Genomic DNA, 19122 nt, shown 5'->3' with positions numbered 1-19122 from the left:
CACACACACACACACACACACACACACACACACACACACACACACACGAGGAGTTGGCACCCACAGGACAGGCACAGCCACGCGGGGAGGGGGACACACACCAGTACCCACCGGCCCCTTTTGGCACACGCGGCAGTGAGGAAGCGGGTGGGCAGGGGTGGGGAGGGGGGTGCGGGGGCTGCCTTCATCTGAGCCGGAGAGTTCATGGAGGATCAGGGTGGGGACACCAGGGAGAGGTGCCCAACGCACACGGCGTCACCACAGCCATGCCCCTGGGGTGGCACCAGCCCCGGGGGACACGGGAGGACACGCGGGAACCCAACCCAATAAATTAGAGGTGGGGTGGGAAGGCGGGAAGGGGACACCAGGAGGGGGTCAGAGCCCGTTAGGGGAGCGCTGGATGAACGGCACTTTGCTGAGCTCCACCACGGGCGAGCGGGGCTTGTTCTGCATGCGGGGCACCCGCTGCAGCAGCTGCTGCGCCTGGTGCTGTGCGTCTCGCAGCTCCTTCCGCCACTGCACCAGCTCGGGGTCGCTCTGCGGGGCAGGGAACGGGTCAGGAGGGGCTCCCCGAGGGGACAGGGTGGCCAGGTCAGAACAGGCTCCCCAGGATGCCAGGGCAGAGGACAGGATAGCCAAGGACTCCCCAGGCAGCATACAGGGTGGTGGGCTTCCCAGGGTGACAGGGAAGGGTACCGAGTGGTTGGGTGCTCCCCAGGGCAGGCCACGGGGTGTCAGGGCAGGGGACTGGTGGTTTGGGGTTCGCTGAGGCACCAGAGCAAGGTTTGGTTTGTCAGGGGCTCCCCAGGGCGCCAGGGCAGGGGACAGAGTGGTTTGGGGCTCCCTGGGGTGTCAGGGCAAGGTACAGGGTAGTTTGGGTCTCCCTGGGTTCTGCAGCTGCCCCAAGCTTTTAGTATTCAGGCCCTGTCATGGCTTGAAGGACTAAATGTGCAGGGCTAGTGGCCAGCAAGAGGTGGCCAGCAGCTGGCAGGAGATGGTTAGTGCCCAGCAGAGGATGGCTAGAGACAGCCTGGAGGTGGCTAGTACCTAGCAGAGGGGATCGCTAACAGATAGCAGGAGTTGGCCAGCACCCAGCAAGGTTTGGTTAGTGCCCAGTGGGAGCAAGTGGCACTCGGGGAAGACGGCCAATGAGGGGACAGGGGGTGGCCAGCACCCAGCAGAGATGCCAGTGGCCCCAGAGGCTGGCCAGCCCTAGGGGTGGCCCAGGGGGAGGGGGGCACACTCACATCACACTGCAGCACGAACTGCTTGCCCCCACGGATGCGGAGCAGGATGCACTTCCGCTCCTTCACCTGCGTCTCCTCCACCGAGTCGATCTCCTCCATGGTGAGCAGGGACTGCTGGGGGGACAGGCTCAGCCCGGCCTCTGGCCCCCCACGCACCCCAAACCCCTCACAGTCCACCCCCTATGCCCAGCACACCCTGGCACCAGCCCAGTGCTGTGTCGTGCCTGCCTTACCGGCGACTCGCCCTCCCCACGCCACTCGAGGCGGTTGGGAAAGAGGTAGAAGTAGCGGCGCTGCCACTGTGTCAGGAAGGGGTTGCCCAGCTTGGCCATGTACCCATGCATGATGCAGTCCTTGCCCATGGCGTACTCTGTGCCCAGGAGAGGTGGGGTCAGCCCCGGATGCATCCCAAGGGGGCTGTCAGGGTGGGGGTCCCCAGCCCCACTCACCCTCCTCATGGCCCAGCTGCTTGTTCTTGGCCTTCTTGCGGGCCTCCAGCTTGTCGGTGTCGGCGTTGACGGCATTGAAGACAGTCTCGGTCACCTCCTGCTGCCAGCGCTCCGAGATGGTGAGCGGGAAGTTGCGGTACAGCTCCTGGTCGCTCTCCAGCAGCTGGGTAGGGCAGGATGCTGGGCTGAGGGGCTGCTGGGTACCCCACACCCCCACGCTCAGGCCCTGCGTCCTGGTACCTTGATGCCCTTGGTGTCCTCCTCGTCGAAGGAGCCGATATCGAAGGCGTCGGCTGCGTTCACCTCGCCACGGGGCGGGATGAGGGGCGGCGGGTACTGCGGGTAGGAATGGGGACTCAGAGGGGTGGCTGCCCATGTCCGTGTCCCTGTCCCCAACCATGGGTGTAGTGCCCCTCACCTTCTGCAGGAAAACCATCTGCCAGTCCAGGCCCTTGAAGAAGGGCTCCTCCTTCACCTCCTGAGCCCTGGGGAGGGAGGAGGGCAGGTGAGCTGTGCTCTCAGGGCAGTGCACCAGCACACCCTCCCTGGTACCTCGGGTGTTTCAGGGGCACTCACCCACGCCCCATGCAGCCCAGGCGCCGGTTGACATCCCGCTGCAGCAGCCCCTCGAGCAGGGAGCGCAGCTCTGGGGAGAAGGAGTCCGGTAGCTCCACGGCCTGTGGGAGATTCCATGAGCACGTTGGCACCAAGGGACATGCGTACACATGGCTAGGGATGCACACAGATGTGCACGGGATACACGCAGATGGGCGCGAACATGCACTCTGGGCATGGCTCAGCGTGAAGGACCAGCTGTCCCTGACCCCTCACACCCCAGTGAGCCCCCCAGGCCACCACCAGCACATGGTGAGGGGCACAGCAGCCCAGGGGTGCTCATGCCCTGCCCTCACATCAGCACCCCCGGCACACACACACAGGGGTGCCCCCACTCACCATGGTGAGGGTCATCCGGTCAATCTCATGCTTGTCCTTTGTCTTATGCTGCCGAAATGGGCTGTGCCTGCGGCGTCAAGGGGAATGGCGGGTCAGTGGTGCCCACCTGTGCCCACCCACGCCTACCCGAGCCCAACACTCACCCCCGGAGCAGTTTGAAGAGCATACAGCCCAGGGAGAACCAGTCGGCGCTGCTGTCGTACGCCACCCCCTTCTGCAGCACCTCCGGCGCCATGTACCCGTGGGTGCCCCTGGGGAGGGGGCACAGGGGGGTCAGGGGCCGCCCTGGGCGGGTGGGCAGGGCGGGCAGGGGTGTGGGCACACTCACACGCTGGCGTGGGGCTTCTTCTTGGAAAAGTCACAGGCCAGGCCCAGGTCGGAGATGCGGACGTGCCCGAACTCATCCAGGAGGATGTTTGCTGGCTGCCAAGACATGGCATTCCCCCTGAGCCCAAGGACAGCCCATGGGTACAGCTGGGGAGCTCTGTGGGATTTGGAGTGTCTACAGGACTGAGGTGGGACTGGGAAGTGCTGATGGGGTCAGCGAGTACCCGCCCTGAGGTCTCAGAGTCTGCGATGGATCTTAGGGGGTTCCTGCAGTGTCAGGGGTGCCCAAGGGACATGAGGGTGCCCTCTGGATTTGGGGAGTGCCCACAGGGTCTGAGGGCTCCTGCAGGGTGGCTGTGACACCTGTGACTGACCATGGAGTCCTGTGGGAGTTTCTAAAGGCCTGAGGATGCTAACAGGGCATCCTGTGGGGTCTGAGGGTGCCCACAGGGGTGTGGGTGCCTGTGGGGATGGTCACCTTGAGGTCACGGTACACAACGAAACGGCTGTGCATGTGCTCCAGGCCCAGGATGATCTCGGCCGCGTAGAACCTCATCTCCGCCTCCGAGAAGACGCCGTGCTGGGACAGGTGATAGTGCAGGTCCCCCCCTGTGACCACAGGGACCAGCTGTCACCCTGGCACTGCGCCCTGAGCCACGGGGTCCCTCGGGACTGGGGTCTCACCGTTCATGAGGTCGAGGATGAAGCTGAGCTTGTCGGGCGTGTGGAAGGCATATGACATGCACACGATGAACGGGCAGTCCTGGCAGAAGACACAGGGGGGGTAACCCTCCCTGTCCCTGTCCCCTGTCCCCTGCCACAGCCCACCAGCAGGGTGCCAGCCCTGCCCATGTGCCCTCACCCCGGTGCTGACGAGGGACAGCATGATGCGCTCGTTGAGGGCCAGTGTCTCGCCCTGCTTCATCTTGATGCGCTTCTTGTCCAAGCACTTCATGGCATACCTGGGGGCACGGAGTTCCTGCAGCCACTGTGTCCCCACTGCCACATCACCATGTCCCTCCAGTGCCACCACCCACGGCCACGTCCCCACCTCCACCTCCCACCCACCGCCCTGATGTCCCTGTAGCCATGACAATATTTCCACAACACCCTGACATGTGTCATCATGGCAACACCACCGCAGGTGCCCTCGGGACCACCAGCAGCCCCAAATCAGAGGTGGACCCCTCTGTGCCCCCCACATGGAGCATCCCCTGTTACATTTTGCCCGTGTCCGCTTTCCGGCAGCCATAGACCTCCCCAAAACCGCCACGGCCGATGATTCGGTGAACACTGAAGTCGTTCATGGTGAGCTGGAGGGGGTGACAGGGAGGCACAGGTGAGCCTGGACACCTGGGTCCGTGGTGGTGGGGGGATCCACCCCCTGCCTCAGTTTCCCCAGGGAAGGAACACAGAGGCTCCCCATGTCCCCCTCCCTGGAGGTGCATCCTGGGGTGCAGTGATTCCTGCTCACATGGATGTTCAGCTCTACGTTCTTCCACTGGCAGAACCGCGTGAACTTGTCACTGCAAGGAAGCACAGAGACGGCAAGAGTGGAGACCCTGGAGAAACACCCCCTGCCAAGAACCCTCGGATTTGTCTGGATACAGGTAGCACCCCCTGGAACCCCTGTCTGGGAACAGAGACGCCAGCACAGACCTGGGGATGAGAAGTGTCCCTTGAGTCCTCAGTGTAGTGACAGATACCCCTGGAGCTCTATCTAAGAAGGGACCCCCTGGTCCCAGTCTGGGCTGGGAGACCCAGGTCTCCAAGGGGATGGGACACCCCAATCCATGTGGGATTTTCCCCCCAACTCACCTCTCGATGAATTTCTGGAAGATGCCCCCTCGCAGGTTCTGGCAGATCTCCTCAATGTAAGGCTGGAGGGAACACAGAGCTCAGCACGGTGTCCCCAGGGACACCCACGTCACCCATCCCCCACCATTACGTGAAGTCTCTCCATCCCTGGGATTTCACAACCCCCACTGCCACTTCCAGGTCCCCAGCGATGCTTCTGCCACTCAGGGTCACCTGAATCTCTGGGGACCACAACATCACCAGTCCTGGGGACTCCACTGTCACCCTAGGGTGACATCCCTTCTACCTCCAGCTCCCAATCCCCTGATGACCACCCCATGGGGACCACCAGCAATCTCCCCTCACTCCCACCACGCTGGGGACCCTGTCACCATCCCTTGGGCTCCCCATACTTTCTGAGAACCCTCCCTCCCCCACAGCTCCAGGGACTCCTGTCATCCCCAGCCCCCTTTAAGGATTAACTCCCCAAGTACCACAGGTGGCAGGGACTCCCTCTCTGTCCTGGGTGATGCCCACCTGGAAGAGATCTGGGGGCACCTGCTTCTTGCTCAGGTGGCTCTGGACATGCTCCGTGGCACTCTTGGAGAAGGGCTGTGAGGTGAGATGGGACTGTGTCACCCTGGATAGAAGGGACAGGGACACAGGGGCCAGGCAGGGGAAAACCCATGGAGGGGGTCTGTGTCTGGGTTTATGGCTCTCAGGATGGAGCCCGTGGAGGATTCGGAGCTCCCTCTGAAGACACTGGGTACCAGGCCCCTGTGGGCCCCTCTGGGACACCCCTCCCACCCCAGTGCCTCGCCCCATGGCACGGCACTCACGTGGGAGCAGGCCAGCAGCTCCTTCATGATGTAATGGTCGAAGATGTGGCGACTCTGGGCGGCTCGTTCCTCCTCCGAGTCCAGCTTCTCGTACTTCTTGATCTGGAGAGGGCACAGCTCCCGTGGCACAGGGGCACACAGGACCTGGGACACTGGGAACCATGGCCCCAGCCCCTCTGTGTGCCACATCCTGTGGGCACATGATGGTTATCCCATCCCCCGTGTCCCCTAAGCAGCACCTCCCGGCTCCCTGGACACTGTCACCTTGGGTACTGCTCTTGGCACCACGTCTGTGGGCCTGTAGGTACCAAACCCTAACCCACCCCTCCTTGTGAACACAGGGCTGTTAGGGGGGTGCCCCCATCTCACCTCCTCATAAAACTCCATCAGGGGCTTGGCCTCCTCGGCCTGGTTGAAGGCAAAGTCCCGGAAAAGCAAGTAGCCTGGCAGGGACAGAGCCACAGCATGAGAGATGCCAGCCCCACAGCCCACATCAAAGGACACAGGGACCATCCCCTGGGCCTGCCTGGCCCTGCTACCACCCCCATGCCAGGCTTGGAGAAGGGGAAATGCTAAGCACGGACCGGTGAGGGTTTGGCAGGGTGACACAGGGGGCAAGGCTGGCACAGGAAGCAGCACTGTGGGGTACATGGGGCAGGGCAGGGGGGCAGTGAGGGGGCTGATGTGGAGGGGGACACCGTGTCAGGGGCATGGGCAGGCACCATGGGCAGGCTGCTGTGGGGAGGACGTGCCCGGAAACCACCGGAGCCGGCAGGAGGAAGTGAGAGGCGCTTCCTGCCCAGGACGGTTAAGGCTGGTGTGGGGGGAAGTGACAGGGCGGGGGACATGGGGTGGGGAACGTGGCGCAGCCCCCTGGCACCCATGTCCAGCCCGGCCCCACAGCCCCCCTGCTACCTCCAGGGGCCAGGGGAATGGCTGTGGCCACTACTACTGTCGTGGTGGCCACCAGCCCACCCTTGAGGGTGCTCCCCCAGGTGCCCCCTGTGTCCCCCAGCTCACCAATCTTCTGCGTGAAGATCTTGTCAAAGGTCACCTCTCCCCGGTCCTCCAGGTACTTCTGCATGACGCTGCGGATGCTGGGGAGACACCAGAGGGACTCAGTGCCCCCCATGCCCCCTGAAAGACCCCTGCTCCCAACACACTCCCGTGCCCACCATACTCCTCCTCTCCCACTCCTCCCGTGTCCCCCAAGCCCCGGTGGCACACGTGTCATCCCGTGTTGTGTGTCCCCACCCAAGTGTGACAAGTTGCTGGGCCCCTGTGAGGATCACAGGGTATCCCACGCACTGCGGGTCCAAGGGAGGCTGGGGAGGAGGGTATCCCCAGAAAGCCTCCTGGGTGCCTGGAAGTGAAGGCACAGGAGGGCACCAGGGTCTGGAAGGGGGAGTGGGGACCCTGACCATATGTGTGCACCTGGGCACAGGTGTGTGTGTGTCTGTAAACAAGAGCGTGCATGGCAGCAAGAGGGCAGGGGGGTGACATGGTGGAGACAGAGGGGGTGTATACACATGACTCTATGTCCATGACCATGTGTCTCTCTGTTTGTGTCTGTCTGTTGGGCAGGCTGACTGTGTCATCCATGTCTGTGTGTCCGTGTGACGGCCAGGATGTGTGTGTGCCCATGTCTGGGTGTCCACGTCTGTCTGTCCGTGTGTCAGGAAGGATCTGTGTGTGTGCCCATGTCTGCGTGTCTCTGTGTATGTCAGGCAGGATATGTGTGTGGCCATGTCCGTGTGCTTGTGTCCGTGTGCCTGTCTGTATGCCAGGCAGGATGTGTCCATGTCTGTGTGTCCGTGTGTGTCCATGACCATGTCCGTGTGTCCCTGTCCACGTCTGTGTGTCAGTGTGTGCGCGTCCACGTCTGTGTGCCCGTATCCTTGTCCGTGTGTCTGTGTCCATGTCCACGTCCGTGTGTCCCTGCCCGTGTGTGTCCGTGTCCGTGTGTCCGTGTGCCGGTGCCGGTGCAGGACGCGGTGCCGGAGCGCAGCCCGGGCAGGTGTTCCCGGCCGGTGCCGCGCACACACGTGTGCGGGAGTGCCTGTGACACGCGGGTGTGAGCGAGTGGCGCCGGGAGCGGCGCGGGACGGGATGCGCGGGGGCCGCGGGGGGTCTCGGGGCTGAGAGCGGACGGACGGACGGACGGACGGACCCCCGGAGTGGCAGCGGCGGGGCCTCACCTGGGCTCGGGCAGGACGATTCTCTTGCTGGCGCGGGCGGCGGGCGCGGCGCGGCTCTTCTCCATGGCCATCAGGTAACTCACGTCCGCCAGCACCGCCTCCAGGTCCGCCATCGTCCCGCGCCGCGGACCCGCCGCCGCCGCCCCGGCCCGACCCGCCGGCCCCGGAACCGGAACCGCGCCCGGAAGCGGAACGGGGCCGGGCCGGGGGAGACGGGCGGGGGCACGGGGAGCGGCTGGGCCGGGCTCGACGGCGCCGGGACACGGGACGCGCGGGGCCGGGAGCGCCGGGAGCGCCCGCAGCAGGAACGGGGCGCGGCCGCACCGGGAACGGCGGGCGGGGCCTGCGCCGCCGCCCCGCCCAACCAGGAGGGGCCGCGACACCGAGGGCAGCGGGGGGGGGTGATACCGGGTGTGACAGTGGGGGTGTCTGCGACATTATGTGTGTGTGACACCGGCTGTGACACCGGTGTGTGACAGTGAGAGTGTGACATTATGTGTGTGTGACCGGTTGTGACACTGGGTGTGTGCGAGACACTGTGTGTGTAACATTATGGGTGTGTAACATGGGTGTGTGACACCAGTGTGTGACACTGGGTGTGACAACAGGTGTGTGTGATACTGGGTGTGACACCAGGGACATGTGTTACACCAGGTGTGTCTCTGTGTGTGACACTGGGTGGGTGACACTGTGGGTGCGTGTGACACCAGGGGTGTGTGTGACACTGTGTGTGTGACACCTTGTGTGACACTGGCTCTGTCTCACTGTGTGTGACACTGGGTGGGTAACACTGGGGGGGGGGGGGGGGGACACTGTGGATATGACACCGTGAATGTGTGACAACTGTGTGACGCTGGCTCTGTCTCCCTGTGTGTGACACTGACACTGGCTGTGTCTCACTGTGTGTGACACTGTGTGTGCATGACACTGTGGGTGTGACACTGTGAATGTGTGATACTGTGTATGTGTGACACCATGTGTGTGACACCGGCTGTGTCTCACTGTGACACTGGGTGGGTGACACTGGGGGTGGGTGTGGGTGACACTGTGGATATGACACCTTGAATGTGTGACACTGGCTGTGTGACACCATGTGTGTGTGACACTGGCTGTGTGTGATGCCCTGCGTGTGACCAAGCAGGTGTGATGCATGACATCTCATGTGTCACCCCACATCACACAGTGACACCAGGTGTGACCACATGCCAGTGCATGTGGCACTGTGCAGCACCACACGTGCCATGTGGGTGCACACACGTGACAGCAGGTGTGACCATGTGCGTGTGACACCATGTGCAGGCTCCCTGTCCCCAGGGCCAGGAGGGGACACCAGGAGGGGACAAGCAGGGGCTCTAGGTGCTGAGATTTGCTCGGTCCCGATGCATCACTCAGGTGACACACAGGGACTGGGGCACAGGGAGGGTGGCATTGGCCTCGCCACCTGTGGAGGAGGATGTGACACACGGAAGAGCAAGCCCTGCACCTCGCCATGCAAATGTCACAGCCCAACTGCCGTGGGGACGTGGGCTGTGACATCCCTGCAGGCTGGGGGATGCCAAATGTCACGCTGGTGGCCCAGGCATCCACCAAAAGAGAGCAGAGGGCAAGGACTCACATGGCCCTGCCAGGAGGTGATAGGACACAAGCACAGCTGCCACCACCCACCAGGATGGGAACACAGGGATGGCTGCTACTGCCACCCCAAGAGATGGACAGATGGACGGGGGGACAGAGGAGGTCTCAGCCTCGTCTTCTCCCCTTCCCTCACAGACAAACAATGGGCAGAGCCAACACTCAGGGATTTTAGTTTGTTGGTTTTTTTGTTTGTTTGTTTTTTACTTTTTTTATTCCAAAAATCCACCCCCAAGAAACAAAATATTTCCCTTGGGAGGCTGGGATCTTCCCTCCCCGCACAACAGCCTTGTGGTAATATGTTATAAGATCCTCTCTAAAAATCCCAGAAAAAAAAAGGAAAAAATAAAAGGAAAGGCAAACTGAAAATGAACCAAAAGTAACTGCCAAGTAGGTGCCCTCCCTCTGCCCCAGCCAAGAACCCCAACCCCAACTGAGAGAGCGCAAGACTTGGTTTGCTTTTACCCTTAATGCTTACATTTAATTTTAAAGCACAAACATCAGAGATGGACTCTAAATCGCCAACAAAAAAATAGATATTTACAATATTTCTCCAGGGAGGGGAAGGGAGGGAGGGAGGGAGGGACAGGGGGGATCAAAACAAAACAAAAACCACAACCAAACCCTTAAACAAGTAACTTTGCTTGCAGGAGTTGTCTTTAGGGAGCAGGCTGGGTTGGTTTTAAATCACTAAGTGATTTTTTTTATTATATATAATTCTCTTTTTTTCTTCCTTGTGGATTTGCACCACACCGGGGTGGTGAGGAGGGTCACCCGCAGGCGTCTCTGCGGGGCACAGCGGGAAGGGGGCGCTGTCCCCGTGGAGGAGGGACCCCCAGAGGGGGGGAGCCCCTGGCCCTTCCAGCCACACTCAACCCCCACTCTTTTAAGTTTTCTTTCTTGTTGCAAAACTCAAAATTAATCCAAAGGAAAAAGAAAAGCTTTTAATTCTTCCAACGTCTTCCCTGGTCTTCCCTGGTAGCCACTGCCAAGAGAGGCCAAGGGGTATTCCTCTCACCCAGGGGTGTTTTCCTGCTCCGAGCCCTCCAGCAGTGAGGCCACACCGCCCCTTGTCCAGGCACTGCGGGATTGTCCCCTCGGATCCCCCTGTGGCAGCCGGGGACAGTCCCCATGCCCAGAAAGGAGGTGGGTGGCCACCTCTCCTCCCTTATTGCTTCTGAAGCAGCAGGGGGGTGGGCTGCCCTCGGGGGGACCCCCCTGTGGGGCTGGGGACGGGTGGCACAGAGGGGACACCCTGGATTGTGCTATCTGTACGCTGCCAGGGAGAAAGCGGGGTGCTGACATGGGGGGGAGAGAGTTGGGGAGCGTCCGGGCACAGGCAGGACAGGGAGGGAAATAAAATAGTGACCCAGAAAAAGAAGATTCCAACCTTTTTTCCTTTCTTTTTTTTTTCTTTCTTTTTTTTTGTTGTCTTTTTTTGTTTGTTTTGTTTTTTTTGTTGTTTTTTTTTTGTTGTTTTTTTTTAAAGTGCAAAAAGCTCTCTGCTGCCCTAGAGAGAGGTTCTTTGGACCGACCATTCATTGCAAAGGAAAATCGGCAGCGAAAAGGGGGGTGGGGGAAGGAGAGGACGATGCAGGGGGGTGGCCGTGCCAGTTCGGTCCCGGGCCATGGAACAGCCCTCGCCCCTCCGGCCCCAGAGTGCTTCACGGTGCAGGGAGCTGGGGAGGAAGAGGAGGCAGCTCCTGTCCCCCCCACGTGCTCACTCACCCCTGGCTGATGCTTCCCAAGTCCTCCCTGAGCTCTGATGTACCTGTGGGTTCTCCCCTGCTCCATCTCCTCGGATAGACGGTGCTCTGGGAAGGCTGATGCTGTTCCAGAGTGGAAGCAAGTTATCTCCCAGCCTTGCCTCCCCGGCTCTCAAAGCCCCTGCTCCTGGTGACACCCCGGCCATGGGGCTCCTGCCCTCGGCACCCAAAGAGCCGCCCGGATGTGTGGGAGCGGCGGGAGAAGGAGGGGGATGTATCACAGTCCCTGCAGCCAGATGAGGGGAAGAGAAAGGGTGGAGAGCGCAGGGCAGGTGCCGAGCTGGTGGTGGCACAGAGGGGTAGGGGGTGTTTCAGCTCTGCTCCCGCTTCCTTGGAGAGACCCTCAAGCTTTGTGCTACCGGGGAAGTGACAAATGTTTCAAGGCAAGGAGACGATGGGGAGGAAGGGGAAAAGCTGGGGGAAGAGGGTGCCCCATTTCTCTGCACAGAGACCTCTGTTACAAGCTCCGCCCCAGGAGCGGCCAGCCTCCGGGCTGAGGCTCCCTGCCATGTGCCCGTTCCTCCTCTGGTACTGGCCAGCCTGGCGGGACATCTTCCTCGGCAGAAGTCCCGGGGAAGGAGGAGGAGGAAGGACAGTGGAGCAGCGGCCCTGCCTGCCGAGTCAGGTGGGAGGCAGCGGCAGGACACGGAGGGCAAGGTGGGGAGGTGGAGGAGCGGCTCTCCGAGAGGGGTGGGATGGGTTCTTTTCCTTCTCCTCAGTCTGCCCCGGGGAGGGTCTCTAGCTGATTTTTTGGATCAGCTTCTCATCGGACAGGCAGTACAGGCTGTTGATGGACAGGTCCGAGATGAAGTGCTCACAGGCTTTGCGAGTGATCTGTTTGCAACCTCGCAGGTCGATTAGGGTGACGTTGGAGATGCGGCGCAGGTACAGCAAGGCCTGGTCCGTCAGCTTATTGCAGCCTGCAGGGAAAGGAGAGCCAGAGTGAGGGGAACAGCTCTGGGAAGACATCCCGTGTCGTGCTGGGAGGAGGGAGGTGCTGCAGGATGGCTGGAGCAGTGCACCCACCTGCCATGTTGAGCTCGGTGAGGGAGTTGCGTGTGGAGGAGCCCACGGCGGTGAGGAGGTTGGCCGACTGGTCCGTGAGGTGGTTGCAGTGGCTGAGGTCGAGGCGGGAGAGCAGGGGCATATGGCGGATGATCAAGCGCAGCGTGGCGTCGGTGATGTCCAGGCCGGCGAGCCGGAAGTCGATCATGTTGCGGAGTTTGCTGCGATTGTCCTGACCTGTGAAGGAAGAGGAGGAGCTGAACATGGACGAACTGCCCTGGCACACTGCGGCACTCCGGATCCAGCATCACCTTCCCGCTCTGAGATCAGAACGTCAACCCCTTCCATCTCCCCACAACCCCCAGGGACCCTCCTGAGTGACCACCTCTCCAGCCCTGCCCCGGGGCAGCAGCTTACTGGGTTTGTCTGTTGGAGGTGTGAGTAAGTCCCGGATCTGAGGGTCCTTGATTCCTACTGCCCACCGAAGATCGAGGGTCCTGAGAAGGGGGCAGCTGGAGGTACTGAGAGCACAGACCGCAGACCAGGAACAGCCCGCTAAGATGAGGTCTTTCAGGCCTGGCAGGAGGGAGAGAGGTAACGAGTCAGACGGGTTTGTTCAGCTCTGAGGCATCCCAGATCTCAACCCTCTTTTTTCCAGGCACATGAGGAAGCAGGTCCCCTCCCTGCTTGGGGTGGGACGTTTGCTGGGGATGAGATCCAGGAACCCCAGGAGTTCCCAAGCTGGCAGGTACCAGGGTGCAGAGTGTGTCTCACTGTGCTCCAGCCCTCAGGAAGCCTTGGAGCAGGCTGGTGGCAGATAGGGACCCCTTCCCAGCCCATGCTCACCTGGCAGCCTGTTGACGAGCCACGTAAGCTGTTTTTTGGAGATGTTGGTCCAGCTGAGGTCGAGGCTGACCGGCTGCCTTTTGATGATGCCGCTCAGCGCCTGGGGGGTGATGGACTTGCACCTGCTCAAGTCTATCTTTGTCCACAATCTCTTGTCACAGCACCTGGGGACAAGGACAAGGCTGAAAGTTGAGCCCCATGGGATAAGAGACAACCAGCGGGTTGCCTGGCTTCAGGTAGAAGCCCAGCCCTGGCGTGGCCTCAGCCACAGAACAAGGCACTCCCTCCTGGTTTCCATAGGTTTCCCCAAACACGGGAGGTTGCTGAGGGTATCTGGCCACCCAGGGACACCCAGAGCAGATTCAGCAGGGTTTTGCTACCACAAAACAAGACTCAGAGTCACAGCTGCTGGTCTGCTTGTCCCCTCCAGGTGCTCCTCCTGTCAGGGCAGAGATTCTAAGGATCCTCGCTCCCAGCAGACACAACACTCCTCCTGGTCCCATCCCACAGCTCCAGCAGCACTTGCTGCTTCGCTGAGAGCTGTGGCAGAGCCCAGAGGTGGCACAAACTCCTCCTCTCCCACAGGAATCTGTGGAGACCCTGGACCTGATGGCAGCTCAGCTGAGCCCCTGAAGGTGCAGGCAAGGGGACACTGTCCTCCAGCCATCACACCACACCCTTCCCACCGGCTGCTGATCAAAGCAGGCTGGTCCTTTCCCATCGCTCCATCCCTGCTGCTCGGCGGTTAGAAACCTCCCAGCTTCCATTCTCGTCTGTTCCCAAGCCCTTCACCATGCACAGCTGTCCCAGTGCCAGCATTGTCTTCGGGCCTGCTGCCCCCTGAGGCACTTCCAGCCAGCAAATCCATCCTGCCTCAGCAAACCCATCCCGCCTCAGCCTGCCTTCCACACTTTCCCTGCCTGCTGGCAGCACAGGAGGCCAGGAAGGGCAAGGACCATCAGGGTACTGGGTAAGGAAAGGACACTGGCACCTCATAAGGACATGGTGGGGGACACAGATGCTCAGATCTCCCAGAGGGGACAGTAAGGAGCAGTGCACACAGGTCCAAGGGCAATGCTGCCTGGTTCCAGGGAGCAAAGGGAAGGCCACCAAGCATGTCCCCCCAGCCCACCCCATGTCCCCACACTCACCATTTGTACCAGGTCTTGCACACCCGCATGCACTCGCAGAGCTCCCTGCGGGTGAGGTAGCGGAAGACGGACATCCAGACCTCTCTCTGCATGCAGCTCTCCTCGTCCTCCTGCGCCCGGCCCCCGCGGCCGTTCAGCCGGGCCGCCCCCCCCTCCTCTGCATTCTCATCCTCCTCCTCCTCTTCCTCATCCTCCTCCTCAGCAGCCGCCTCCTCCTCACCCCCACTCCGCAGGGGCATCCTGGCGGGCGTGTGGCGCACGACCACGCGGGGCGAGTGCTGCAGGTTGGCGGAGGAGGCCGTGATGGCTTGGAGCTTGGGGACGATCGAAGTGCCGTGGACGTCTTTGGTGGGGCGCTGGAGCGTTACAGTGAGGTAGGAGCCGTGCAGCTTGGCCTTCTCCACCTCTGACAGCTCCTTCTTGCCGCTGGGGTTGTTCTCCTTCTCCCGCACCATGGTTCGCTCCGTGGCCTGGAGCCGCAGCAGCTGCCGCCGCTTGAAGCGCTCGTCCCGGCTGGCACTGTGGTGGTCGCTGGGGCCGGCGCCGGGGGACGAGCGTGTCACCACGCCCCGCGGGGACGCCGGGTCGTGGATCAGCTGCAGCATCGGGGTGGGAGAGTTGGGTGGTGGGGTCAGGGGCTCCTCGCAGCTCCGCAGGGGCCGCAGCACCTTGGCTTGCGCCGTGTCGTCGTCGCTCTCCTCCACCTTCCGCTTCTGCAGGGAAGTGGGTTAGCAGGGACGGGGCTGTTGTGGGCCTGGGGAATGTTTTCCCCCTTTGTTCTTCCCCAGGGAAACAGCACAGTGCTGGGCAGGGCTTGCACCAGCAGTGCCCAGTAGAATCATAGAATGGTTTGGGTTGGAAGGGGCCTTAAAGATAATCTTGTTCCAAACCCCTTCCATGGGCAGGGACACCTTCCACCAGACCAGGTTGCTCCAAGCCCTGTCCAGCGTGGCCTTGAACACTTCCAGGGATGGGGCAGCCACAGCTTCTCTAGGCAACATGTTCTAGTGCTTCACCACCCTCTGAGTAAAGAATTTCTTCCTAACAGCTCATTTAAGTAGCACCAGGATCAGAGTCCACCCACACCAAGAACCAATGTTCTCCTTCCCCCTTGACAAAAGGGGTGTCCCCTGAGGTTGGAGGTGGCTTTCACCAAATGCCTAACAGCCCAGTGTGTCTTGCAGTGGAATCTCTCAGCTCAGCGTCAGTGGGAACAAAGGGTGCTCATCACAGTACTGGGGGACTCGCCCCTGTGGGATGCCAGAATAGGATTACAGCAAGATGTGGGTGGGCCCCCAAGTGCTGCACTCCCACAATCCTCACTCTCACTAGTCACTGCCCAACTGGTCCCTCCAGCCCACCCTGGCTGAACACATCCCTGGCAGGATGCAGTGTGATGGAGGACAGACATTCTGCTCCTTACCTGGCCCTTCTCTGTGTCGTCACCCTGGTAGCATTTGGGGCACTCCCAGCAGTTTGGGAGTTCATCGTTGAGCAGCCCCTCCCCATCCATCTGCAAAGAAAAGGAGGGGGTCAGCAGCAGCCCTGCCCCAGAACCAAGCCTCCCCCCGTGCCCAGCACCTGCCCTGCTCACCTGCAGACAGCCAGGGTGAACGATCTCGTTGCAGATACAGCACTCCATGAGCTTCTTCTCAAAGTCCTGTGAGTCCTCATTCTGATCCACCTCGCCACAAAGTGCACACGTGACCGAGTGAGGCAGCCTGGGCTACAAAGGAAAGCAGGGGTGAAACCAGGGCAAGGTGGGATAGCCTTCCCCCTTTCCTTCCCTACTACCTGAATCACGGGGAAGGGGCCAGCTATTCCCCAGGAACCAAACTTGGGTAATTGCCCTCCTCTGTCACAGAATCACAGAATTGTTAGGGTTGGAAGGGACTTCTGGGGAGCATTTAGTCCAAACCTCCCACCTAGAGCAGGTGACACAGGAACAGTCCAGGTGAGTTTTGAATGTCTCCAGAGAGGGAGACTCCATGCCCTCCCTGGGCAGCTGCTCCACTGCTCTGCCATCTTCAAGAGAAAGTTCTTCCTCATGTTGAGGTGAAACCTCTTGTGTTTTAGTTTATGGCCCTGATAGGCCACACAGAGCCATGGCCAGACTGCAGGAGGCTCCCAGGGGAAGACTGAGGATGCAGACTCACCGCTAAGCACTGCCGGAGGACGCAGGACTGCTTCATGCGGCCAGGCCCACCGAACTTCTTCATGTCCCTGCAGTAGTGGCACATGCCACACTCGCCCTGCATGCAAGCCTTGCATTTTCGGCACCGCACCCGCCTCCGCCTGGCGCCCGACACGATGGGAGAGACCGTAGGCCTGACGGGTGTTGGGCGCGGGGTCGGCTTCATGGTGTGAGGCTTGGTGATGGGGATGGTGGGCAGGCGCACCCGCAGCCGGGCCTGGAGCTTCAGCTGGCAACAGAGAGAGAAAGGAATAGGGTGAGAGGAGTGAAGCACTGCATTGTGCTGAGGTCTGAAAGGCTCTCATTGGATCCGGCACTGCAATGGATAACATGCTGGAGAACAGTTCTGCTCCCTCACCGCTCCACAGCCAAAGGAGCCTGGATTGGTGCTTCCCCAGCAGCTCTCCCTGAGGACACTCCATCACCCCACACCAAGAGCTCCCCTTCCTCCTACACCCCAACAGGACTCAATAATGGGTCTGAAAAAGGGCGATGAGTCCCAAAGACACCACAGCGTTCCAACAACATCCACCCTTTCCTTCTGAGGCAAGGAATGACAAGGTCCACCCGGGCTGTCCTCTCTGTGTGTCACTCAATGATTCTCGTGGGTCCCTTCCAACTCAGAATACTCTGTAACTCCCGTCTGTAACCCATGTCACCTGTCAGCTCTACACAGGACAGGGATCAGCTCTGGGCACTCCTTCCCAAGCTCAAGGTACACTGGGAGCACCCACACCCCCGTTTACAGTACAGGTGGGACAGCACTGCTCTCCAGCTGACCTTTGTCACCCTGCACCCCACCAGCTCTCAAAGGAAATCTGCTGGCTGCAGCATCCTTTTGGGATCAGCCCTGGTGGGGTGTCCACCACAGCTGAGGGGCTTGGGGAAGGGCAGGCTCCCAAAAATCCCAGCACAAGGATGGGGTTGGGGATATGCCAAGCATCTGAGTGCTGCACCCAAAGGATGGACATGTCTCCAGGTCTCTTCTCCCAAGAAAGCTGCCCGAGATGCTTCTGCTGCACAAGGACCAGCAATCCACACTGGATCTCCTTGGGCAGGGCAGGCAAGCAGAGACAGGCACCTCCAAAGGGCAATCCAAGAGGCTTGTTTGTCTCCAGACTCCCAAACGGGGTGTTACCCACCCTTCCCAGAGTGATGGGGTCCTGCTCTTCCCACAGCCAGCTTGGGAGCCTGTCTCCCGTCAGGAAGGAAGCAGTGACCTCGGGGAGCCAACCTGGCAGGCCACAGGAAGGCAGCCTGCAGAGGGGAAGTCCGGCTGCTCTCTGCCTCCATCTGCTCAGCGAGCTCAGCCCAGGCTGTGGCCCAGCTCTGGGCCCTGGGTTATGAGCATAGCTGGAGAGGGAAAGGGCAGGGATGCATGGAAAGGTCCCTGGCTGCTATCCACAGGGAGCTGCCTCCCTTGGGGTTGTAAGAGCCAATACTACAGCAGTGTGCTGGCAAGGACAGGGACACAAGGGACACGTTCAGCTTGCAGTGAGGGGCTGGACTGATGCTGGCCTTCAACCCCACACCTCACATCACTACAACAGTGAGACCTTCCCCAATACACAACACTCCTCAGGCCACCCAGGGTTCCCTTATCAAGCCAGAACTGCTGGGAGAGCAGGATCACCCCTTCCTCCAAACAGCCAAGCTCCATGTTCTCTGAGCATGACCAAAGGGCTGGAGAACATGGAGCAGCTGATCCAGTTACCACCCATCAGTCGAGCTGGGATAACCGGCATGGTGGGAGAACTCCATTCTGCCAGCAGACGGGTTTGCCCGCGGTGCTGTGGAGGTGGTTTCACCCTACATCCCACCTTGGCACTGCTCCTGAGGCGGGTATGGAAGCGGTGCCACCACACCCCAGTCCCGGGCAGCGACTCAGCCCCGCGTGACACCCACCCAGGTCCCTCCTCACAGCTCTTACCTTATCTCTCTTGGGCCACTGGACGATGGGGATGCCTGTAAGTGCCAGTTTGGGGTCACTGTTTGCGTATTCTTCCAACAGCAGCTAACGGCAGAGAGGAGTAGGGGAAAACACAGCAGAGAGACAAAAAGCACAGGTGTGAGCAGAGGGAAACACGGCTGCCGCCAGTGAGGCAGGCTCCGACCAGATGCCAAGGCCAGCACGCTTCAAAGGCAGCTGGGAAGGAGCCCTCCTCTTCCCACGCCCGCCAGCAACCATCCCTCCTCCCCACATGAGACAGACAAGCTCTGTCGAGTCGATCTGCACCAGCGCTTTCATCAACTGCATTTCAGCCCCGAGGCCTCGCGCTGGGCGGTGGTAGCGGGAGAGCGCCAAGATTCGGCAACTGGGGGGATTTATGGGGGAGGATTCACCAGAATCGGCCCCCCCATCTGCTCCCCCAGCACGGAGCAGCTGGAGGGTGCAGCAGCAGCAGGATGTGGTGCCCCAGCACCCCCTCCGTGGCCTGGCACAAGCTGCCGGGTAGCCGAGAGCTGCTCCCCCGCACTGCCTCGGGGTTTGGCTGTGACTTTGACAGAGAGATCCCTCGGCACCGACCGGACTGGCACGTTGCCCTACATTGCCCTACGGCGCGATAGCCCCTCGCTCCTGCTGGACGGGGGCTCCCACACTCACCCTGGTCTTTCTGGCCTCCTTGCCCCCCACCCAGCGCAGACCCCTCCCCACCAAATCTGCCCGTTGCAAAGGTGCTTTATTTACTTGACGTTGTCATGGCTACGCAGGCAGG

The 19122-nt window shown here is 60.9% G+C and overlaps 2 protein-coding genes across 4 annotated transcripts in view; both read right to left on the bottom strand.

Annotated features, from left to right (window-relative positions):
- Window positions 1-6: 6 nt before the first annotated feature.
- Window positions 7-7964, bottom strand: GRK2 (G protein-coupled receptor kinase 2). 2 transcript variants are annotated; one of them, XM_027670112.1, is made up of 21 exons: window positions 7812-7964; window positions 6634-6710; window positions 5983-6056; window positions 5614-5715; window positions 5312-5386; window positions 4796-4857; window positions 4452-4503; window positions 4199-4290; window positions 3840-3939; window positions 3662-3740; window positions 3456-3586; window positions 2979-3073; window positions 2794-2901; window positions 2651-2717; window positions 2273-2373; window positions 2115-2181; window positions 1937-2032; window positions 1697-1859; window positions 1481-1617; window positions 1248-1358; window positions 7-537 (listed from the first exon to the last, which is right to left on the bottom strand). In XM_027670112.1, the coding sequence occupies exons 1-21, from the start codon at window positions 7922-7924 to the stop codon at window positions 376-378; spliced, it is 2064 nt and encodes a 687-aa protein (XP_027525913.1). In that variant the 5' UTR covers window positions 7925-7964; the 3' UTR covers window positions 7-375. The 2 variants fall into 2 exon arrangements, with proteins under 2 accessions (XP_027525913.1, XP_027525912.1); XM_027670111.1 differs by having other exon boundaries at window positions 1248-1361; window positions 7812-7924.
- Window positions 7965-9644: 1680 nt separating this feature from the next.
- The window catches only part of KDM2A (lysine demethylase 2A), a 35944-nt gene continuing 26466 nt past the window's right edge, over window positions 9645-19122 (bottom strand). For both annotated transcript variants that reach the window (XM_027670109.1, XM_027670110.1), the window contains 9 exons: window positions 18336-18419; window positions 16368-16634; window positions 15806-15937; window positions 15635-15724; window positions 14212-14924; window positions 13061-13224; window positions 12632-12790; window positions 12236-12451; window positions 9645-12129 (listed from right to left, as the gene is read on the bottom strand). In XM_027670109.1, coding sequence (XP_027525910.1) covers window positions 11948-12129; window positions 12236-12451; window positions 12632-12790; window positions 13061-13224; window positions 14212-14924; window positions 15635-15724; window positions 15806-15937; window positions 16368-16634; window positions 18336-18419 — 2007 coding nt within the window. In that variant the 3' untranslated portion in view covers window positions 9645-11947. The remainder of the gene's footprint in view (window positions 12130-12235; window positions 12452-12631; window positions 12791-13060; window positions 13225-14211; window positions 14925-15634; window positions 15725-15805; window positions 15938-16367; window positions 16635-18335; window positions 18420-19122) is intronic.

Source organism: Corapipo altera, unplaced genomic scaffold (assembly GCF_003945725.1).
Source record: "Corapipo altera isolate COAL_440 unplaced genomic scaffold, ASM394572v1 61249, whole genome shotgun sequence".
Taxonomy (NCBI): Eukaryota; Metazoa; Chordata; class Aves; order Passeriformes; family Pipridae; genus Corapipo; species Corapipo altera.
Note: the sequence above shows the minus strand (reverse complement) of the source record. Positions and strands in the feature narration are given on the sequence as shown.